Source organism: Nelumbo lutea, chromosome 7, assembly GCF_056320005.1.
Source record: "Nelumbo lutea isolate HS-2025 chromosome 7, American lotus-T2T, whole genome shotgun sequence".
In the NCBI taxonomy this organism is placed as follows: Eukaryota; Viridiplantae; Streptophyta; class Magnoliopsida; order Proteales; family Nelumbonaceae; genus Nelumbo; species Nelumbo lutea.
In genome coordinates, this window is record NC_142690.1 from 41,712,740 (window position 1) to 41,721,645 (window position 8,906).

The following is an 8,906-nucleotide window of genomic DNA, read 5'->3' on the forward strand; positions in this document are numbered from 1 at the left end:
TTTTTTTAAATCACGTTCCATTCCATGAACTCATTATTGCAGTCTCAACATGCCTAACAAAACAAGTTCTAGAATAATCGAATAATGTTTGTCTGTCAAAAACCAAATGCTCACAGGGGTCAAATCTGTATTGCATCTTGCCTGTTGATCATTCCCACTACTGAGATACTTTCCATAGTTGAAAATTTCAGCTAGATTTGCTTGCATCCTTTCTTGTCTATCCCACCTAAGCACATGATTCATGATGGTTTGCAATCATTCAAAAGCAAGTATCTAAGGAGCAGAAATTTCAAAAGGAAAGGTTAAAAAGTGATGATCAAAGCATGCTAGAGTTAACCAAAAAGTTATCAAATCCCTTAATCCCCCCACACTTAAGGTATACATTGTCCTCAATGTATAGGAATATGCGTAAAAAGAGAAAAAAGATTTGAGGGTAATTCCCTGAATGCCTTGTTGACATCCTGCAGATGTGAATTATGATTAAGAAACACTCACAAGTAATAAACGAAAATTGAACAAAACAAAAAAAAACTGAACTCAATGGGTTGCCTGCCACAAGTGCTCCTTTTAAGTCGTGAGCTTGACTTTGTTCTTCCTTTTATGGCTGTTTCAAGGAAAGAACGGAGTCATGGTAAATGGGTTGTTCTCCTTCAATATAGTGCTTCAAACGCTGCCCATTTACCTTGAATGTACTCCCATCATCCATACGAGAATACCTTAGCCACTACAAAGGGTCCACTCCACCTGGTTTTCAACTTCCCAGGAAATAGCTTCAGGCGAGAATTAAAGAGCAACACCTTCTCTCCTTCCTTGAACTCCTTCCTTGCATATATATCTGATTGTATCCATTGTAGGCGTCTAGGAAGGAGAACAACTATTTCCTGACCATTGAGTTAATAAGAATATCCATGTTTGGCAACGGGAACTCGTCTTTGGGGTAGGCCCTGTTTAGGTCCCTAAAATCGACAAACCACCAAGGGTAGGGGTGGGGAAAGTCAGTGTACTAGTCCTTTATTGATAGTTGTAAGCTAATGTATTTGGATCTAAGTAGTAACATTAGTTGGCCATTTTTCTTTTTGACTAGAACCACATAGGCTAACCACCGTGGGTGCGCAATTGGTTTGATGAAGCCTACTTTCAGGAGTCGTTCGACTTCCTCTTTGATTTTCAGTGCTATTTTTGGCTTGAAGATCCTCTGTAGTTGTTTAACAGGTTTGAATTTAAGGTCAATGTAGAGTGAGTGTTTGACTAATGCCAGGTCCAATTCAGGCATTTGGTTGTACGACCAAGCAAAAACGTCGTGGAATTTGGTCGATATGAAAGAAAACACTGTTCAGTTTTGTTTGACATGTATTCTATTTGTGTGATTGGGAAAATAAAGGTTTTTGTAACTTTGAAAAGGTCCAATGATTTTTGTCTTTCTTCAGGTTCTAATTTGGCCGATATGTACAACAACCTTTTTTCTACTCCTTGTTGATTTCCTCTAAGGGTTCCTCCACTACACTATTGGAATCTTGCATGTGCTTGGGAGGCACATGGATTTTATCATAGTATTCCACCATTTCTTTGTTTTTCTCCTATTATTTATGTGATTTTAGTATTTTCCTTTTGTTGCTAATTGTGTATACAAGTATGTTATGTTTTACCTTCCAATATGTCAGGTTCTGTTTTGTATGTTTAGAGTACTTCTACGATGAGATCATCGTGATGTCATTGTGTTGAGATGGCATAGTGAAATAGTTCAGGTTGAGACAAAATTTAGAACATATACATGCTTTTCTTTTGTTTTCATGGAGATATATGAATTACAATAATGACTTAATCATTCAGGAGCTATATCATATAATAATAAATTAACTCATACCTTAGGGATGGCCATTTTGGTGGATAGCATGTTGGCATCCTCGTACTCTTCCATAATTGTGTAATAACTTTTCCCGTTTTCATATGTGACCCATAGACACCTAGACCCTTCTTCCTTTTGGCACTAACGGAGGTTCACTTGTTGGGTTCGTCATCTGGACACTTTCCACCTTTGCCACTCTAGACTCTCCTTCTTCGGCTAGCTCTATGTAGTAAATTGCATCCTAAAGATGGGTCTTTGTTTTTTTGAATGGGACGCAAGTAGCTGGGATCCTCACTACACGACCTCTATGTTTAGCCTAGATACATTGGTGGTATGTGGATAAGACCAAGGCCAAACCATGTATCAACGATCACCCCAACAAGAGATGATATGTTGTCCTTCCCAAAATAACTTGCTACTCCTAGTTAATGGTGAACTGACCATTGATGACCGACAACTCAATGGATCCCTCTGTGACAAACGCATTCCCATTAAAATCTGTAACCTCCATGGGTAGCCCTTTAACAGTCTCCTTCTGTTAATAGTGAATGGACCAATGATGACCGACAACTCAAAGGATCCCTCCATGAGAAACGCATTCCTATTAAAGTCTATAACCTCCATGGGTAGCCCTTTAATGGTCTCCTTCTGTATGTTCATCAACTTCAGGGTATGGATGGAGATTAGGTTCATAGAACTTCCTTGATCAATCATTGATCACTGCATCTCGTAGCCCCCTATTTTGGCTGTGATTAGGGGTGTCAATTGGATTGGATTTGGTCCAATCCGATCTAGTCCAATGTGAGTCCGTTACAAATGGACCTGATCCAATCTAGTCCAATGAATATTTTGGACTGGTCTAGAGACTATCCAATCTGTTCAAATTCTTGTTGGTTTAGATTTGTTTCAATTCAAACCAGGTCTATTGACACCTATGTTCTTATCTTCTATCAATGGACCAGATATTGGTTCAATCCGATATAAATTCATTACGGACGGATTAGGTCCAATCCAATATGTCATATTGGTCCATCTAGTCTTCCAAATTCAATATGTCTTGTTGGTCTGTCCAATCCATCCAAACTAGATTTGATTTGGATGGAGTCCAACCCAAAAACTGGTCCATTGACACCCCTAGCTGTGATATACATGGGTCGGTTGTAGTGGGGGATCTGTGGCCAACATATCATTTGGAGTGAAGTCTACATGGGACCTATCCAAATGATGGGGCTCGAGTGGCCTCTGAATGCTTTTGCTAGTGCTTTGATGGCGAGTTGCCATGTTGCAGCACTAACTCTTTGCTTGCTAAAGATTTGTTATAGGTCTGGACTCTGCTTGAACCATTGGATCAACAATTCAATATGGTTGCCTCCTAGTGTTCTTACCACATTAATATTGCCTCCTTGGGTGTGTGTGGGGAGGGGATTGGTCTCTACCTGAGCTGGCTTCCTGTTAACAAAGTCATCCAGCTTTTCCTTCTGTATGAACAACCGTTGGAGTGTGAAGTAGTCCATCTGGTCATGGTTCAATGACTTGTGGTAATTGCACCACCTCCCTCCATGCTTCTCTTTTTCTGGGTTGACTCCTAGTGGTGGTGGTGGCAGATTGATCACATAATCCTCTACCAATTTGTTCATTATCATTATTAACTCATCCTTGCTGCAGGTGAAAGGAGGAGGGGGTGGAGGTAGTGGGATATTCTGCTAGTTCTGGTTGCCACCACAGTAATAGGGCCCGTAGGCCCCCTGGTGTTCCAAGTCATTTGGTCAAAGACATAAATTTTGTTCCTCCCGAACTACGATGCTGCTGGGGTGGACTGGGGCGTGGTACTTTTGACAGAGTACAATGTCCTCTCTACACACTTCCACAATTGACTAAGTGTCTCAACTTCGATGTTCTATATGCCTATCCTATAGAACTGTTCAACAAAGCTCTTTTTAGTAGTGTGCTCATCAAAAACAAAGTGGGTCTGCATTTGAAACCTCATGACATAAGCTAGGAGGTCCTACCCTGTATGTTGTTCTATGTTGCACAGGTTCTCAATCATCAGTCTTTGCTCTAGGGTGAACCATTTGAACAAAACTCTTTTTGCCAACTCTGCCCACGAGTCTATACTACCCGTGGTCAGATTGACGAACTAGGTGTATGCAGGTCCAATTAGGGATTTGGAGAATTCCTAAACTTTCAGGTCACCGTCCAGGGCAAACGATCCCAAAGCATCTTTGAACTTGTTGGCATGCTCTTATGGGCTTCCCTTCTGCCCATCATACTACAACCACTGCTGTGGTGGGACGTAGCCACAAGGGTAGGGTTTGTATAAGATGTGGTTAGAATAGGGTTTTTAGAGGATAAGTGAGGAGTAGACCCTATTCTGGCTTTCTTCCATCAGGCCTTGGATGCACTCTTTGAGTTCATTACAGCTTGTGGGTGCCTCTGTCACCGTGTTGCTTTGTGGGGTCACATGGGATTGTTCAAGATAGAAAAACAGGTTCTTTGTGTCGTATCTTATGTGGGGTTGGTTATGGGAAGGTGCTCATTCATGTTGGAGTTCAGTTTAGCAGGGTAGTGGTTGGTAGGTATGGATGTAGAAGGACTAGCGGGGGTGACTAGGGAATGCTTGGTTGTGGATGACCTTTGGAGGAGTAGCTACAGGGTGTTTCGCATCTTGGCCTACATCTACTCTATGTGATCAAAATGAGTCTCAAACTCATACACTTTGCTGGAAATAATTTCAATGTTGACCTGCTCGACCGACTCCTGATCGGCTTGGTCTTCGATCTTCAAATTGATACTCTGTTCTTTGATTTGCTCTTCTGGGATAGGAGAAAGGTTGATCTTGCGGGTGGCCATCCTTTGTGATCAATGAAGAATCAATTATTCTAATGTGAGTAATGTGGTAAGGCTACGTACGGAGGTCTCCTTGAAAGACAAAGTAAGGTTGGGGGCAAAGGGTAGGCTAAAGGTTGTGGTTGATAGAATGTTATTATCGTTATGTGTTAGGCTTCCTTTTATAGGGAGAGATCTCGAGGTCCTGAAAGGAAGAAGCCAAAAGTGTCTTATTCCCACTAGGAGAGGGATTCTTTGATTCGGTGTCAGATATCAGGGGACACCACAAGGGTTTTGCCACGTCTTATGAGATCCATCAAGGATGAATTTTCATTTCGTTTGAGGATTCTCATAATGAAGGGATGAGAGATCCATCATATGGATGGCCGAACCTTGCAGGTAGGTTGGGTGAAATTCCAAAAATTTCTCTCTCTCTCTCTCTCTCTCTCTCTCCCAATTGGGAATCACATTCCCTGTTTTAGAAAATATGCATTTTCAACGATCAATCTTGAACCTAAACCGAACCAAATCTAAAACCAAAAGGTAGGAGAGGGATATACCTGATACGGAGTAGCAGTAACTCCCAACGAAGGTGTTCACACCCAAGGAAAACTCTAAAGACTGCTCCCACTAAAGATGACACAGCATAGGGTGGAGCAGAATCAGCAGGTGGTTCTTCACAAGAACCAAATCCTTTAGTAAGAATTTGATGAAGGGTAAGTGAGCATGACTTTAGATAAGTTTTTCACCAAAAACTGATATTAAGAACCCTTCTTGATCACTCCTACAATGAAGAACGAACTGGCAATGGCGGCAGCAGAAGAAGGGCGCAAGAGCAGAAGATGGCGCAGTATTACTGTTCCTGTCTTCTCTATCTCTGTGATCTGACATCTGATTGAGTGACTGGAGGTTCACCCTCTTCCTCCTTTTATAGCCTTAAAGAGAGCTCCTAATCTCAATAGGAGTTTCATAATCCAAATCCTTATTTCGATCTAGACTCTCTTTAAGAGAAAAGGATAGTCCCTTATCTTATCTGTAGATCTAGATTAGCCCTCCTAATCTCATTAGGAATTTCTTGATCCAAATCTCTATTTGGATCTAGACTCTCTGAGTAGATAGGGATAACTCCCTATCCTATCTGCTGATCTAAATCCCATAACTGCCCCTCTTTAATTAATCAAATTAAACCAGTTCGAATTGGGCCTTAGGCTCATTAAGTCTATGTGCTCATTCAACCTCCAAACTGCTGCCTAGTTGGGTTCCTTGTATGCGTGGGACCCAAACATTGATCTACACATCAGCCACATGGGTTCAGCCAAACCTTTATTACAAGACCTGGCCGAATTCACTGAAGAAGATAGTGAACCCCTAAGCCCATCACCATGTGCTTTTAATGGGCCCAACACTTACACTAAGTGGTCCCTGGGCCAAGCCACCACATAAAAACCCAAGGACTGTGGGCATATGCATGATTAGCCCATTAGATATTACCCTCAATGGTCTTACACTTAACCTCTCAGCCCATAATGATGATCAAACACTGCCCTACAAGAGAGGACCTCTCCCTTGGCTGCAAGGAACAATGCTACACTCTCTACTCACTTGGATCCCGGGAATTAAAACCTTTTGCAAACATTATATATATATATATATATATATATATATATATATATATATATATATATATATATATATCCGTATATAAATATATTTTGCAAAACAAATTTTAACGATTGAAATCAACTGCCGATAGTTTAGGTTTCTATCAGAGAGAGTGCATCCTCGATCATTACCTTTATCCGAGAAAGGGGATGATCCTGTCACTATGATCACCCACTCAGATGAATTCTCAGACTGTCCCAACATACCCAGGTTTTGACCCCCTCTAAGGATCTCACTGATTGACATATAAAAGACAGCCCAATTCTACACTTAGCGCAGTATCATAATCGAGTCTAGGGGTTAGGTGTAACATTCCAGTTTTGACCACTAATCACCAAGGTCCAGGGCAATAGTAGAATTCTGGTCTGGTTCAGGGTTTCAAGTAAGCCTACACTGCATGTACCTCGGGTCTCACCCTGGTAGCTGAGGCATGCTACCCCAACCAACTTGGCGACACATTAGTGTCAGCCTTAGCATGATAAATCTCCCTAGACCTATCCAACGGCTGTGAACATTCTAAACTAACACGAGTCTCATATGTGTCCAGTTTTAAGGGTATTACACAGACACACACCACAATAACATAAATCAAATATGCATTTTATTCATTTACAATAAATGTCATAATGTACATCATTTTGATTGGAGCTAAGGGCATAAGTGTCAGATGTCAGGGGACACCACTAGGGTTTTGCCACGTCTTCTGAAATCTATCAAGAATGAAGTTTCTTTTTGTCTGGGGATTCTCATAATACATGTATGCTACTTCATTTTTCAAGCCTCTTAGAATGACGTGGCATGGATGGTGCTAATACTAATCTTACATGTATTTCTTAATCTTACTACGCATTCTGTCATGAGTGACGTCAGTAAATCACATGTTTTTTTGTTCATCTCTGACCTGCGATGTCCTTAAGCTCATCGTAGGTTCGCAATGGCTCTAATCTCATCGTAGACTAGCGATGGCTCTGAACTCATTGTAGGCTCACAATGGCTTTGTGCTCATTGCGGAACTTTGGCGACTTCGTATTCCTTTTAGGTGACCTAGATTTGGGTCTTTTGTAGGTCTGTGGTGACCTTGTGCTCATCGTTAGCTCATTTCAGACTTTGAGCTCAACACAAGTTTGTGCAGGCTTTGAGCTAATTGCAAGTTTGTGCAGGCTTTAAGCTCATCGCAAATATGTGCTTTGTCATGAACTCATTACGAATGTCTCTATGGAATCGGTTTAGCACCTTCTGCGCTATTGTGGTTGTGGTGTTCAACATGTACCTACACAACTATAAGTGATGTTTCAAAATTGGAAGCTTTGAGCTCATCGTAGATATGTTCTTTGTCATGAACTTGTTATGAGTGTCTCTATGGAATCAGTTTAGCACCTTCTGGACAATTGTAGTTGTGGTGATCAACATGTACCTACAGAACTATAAGTAATGTTTCAAAATTGCAAGCAATCATTCAGTTTGTTTAATGTCGGATGGTTTCTTACTTTGTAAAAACCATCCAGTCTCCATTATACCAGATGGCCTGTACACTTGTGAAAATCATATACAACCTTGTGGTTTATTGGATTTTAGATGAATTTGAGGGTATATTTATTATTTTATCACTTGAAAAATTGATGAATCAAAATTGTAAGAAATCACCCAACCTATGTAATGTTGGGTGGTGTCTAAATATGCTAAGCACCATCTGATCTGTTTATTGTTGGACGTTGTCTAAATATGCTAAGCACCATCCAATTTGTTTATTGTTGGAAAGTGTTTAAATTTGTTGAGCATATGATCTATTTATTGCTGGATGGTGTTCTATTAAATACCTCGCAATTCATTTTCACTGTCCTCATCGTTATAATTTGGAGAGAAAAAAGAAACTACTCTCCCTCTTCCCACCATCCTCATCGTCCTAGTTTGGAGAGAAAGACGAAACTCCTTTCCCTCTTTTCATTGTCTTCACCATCATAGTCTGGAGAGAAAGACAAAACACCCCACCCTTTTCTCATTGTCCTCATCACATGAGAAAAAAAGACCTCTCCCTTACCACCGACCATAGCTGATATATAGGTTTTGTTACAAAACACACACACACACACACACACACACATATATAGATAGATAGATAGATAGATAGATAGAGAGAGAGATCCATCGTTGTTGGAACTTGGAAATTTTCATCAAATATTAGAACTAGGGATACCAAAAAAGAAGAGCATATTTAGTGAGTGGGAGGTACAACAAGAATCGAAGAGTGAAGAATGTCGAAGAGAAGAACGAAAGGCTTTTTTAAATCATGGGCATTTTGGTCCCAATAAAGACATTTTTCTTACCTCTCATTGTTTTTGCATCTCTTTTGCAAATGTATCCATTTTGTCAATATGCATAACTTTATTAATTTTTATTCAAAAAGCCCTATGTATATCTTATAATTCAAATACAATTTTTTAATACAGGAAAGTGGAAAAATTCCCATATTTCTAAGTCTAAAATATTTATATTATAAACTTAAAATTTTAAATTTATTCTTTTAATAATGTCATTGTATTTTTTAAATGTAATTTAATTTTTAATTTAAATT

At 40.0% G+C, this 8,906-nt stretch overlaps 1 protein-coding gene across 1 annotated transcript; it reads right to left on the minus strand.

Moving 5' to 3' along the window:
* Nucleotides 1-389: 389 nt before the first annotated feature.
* Nucleotides 390-3,489, minus strand: LOC148846180 (uncharacterized). Its single transcript, XM_088955943.1, has 3 exons — nt 3,283-3,489; nt 717-881; nt 390-461 (listed from the first exon to the last, which is right to left on the minus strand). The coding sequence occupies exons 1-3, from the start codon at nt 3,487-3,489 to the stop codon at nt 390-392; spliced, it is 444 nt and encodes a 147-aa protein (XP_088812069.1).
* Between the last annotated feature and the right edge of the window lie 5,417 nt (nt 3,490-8,906).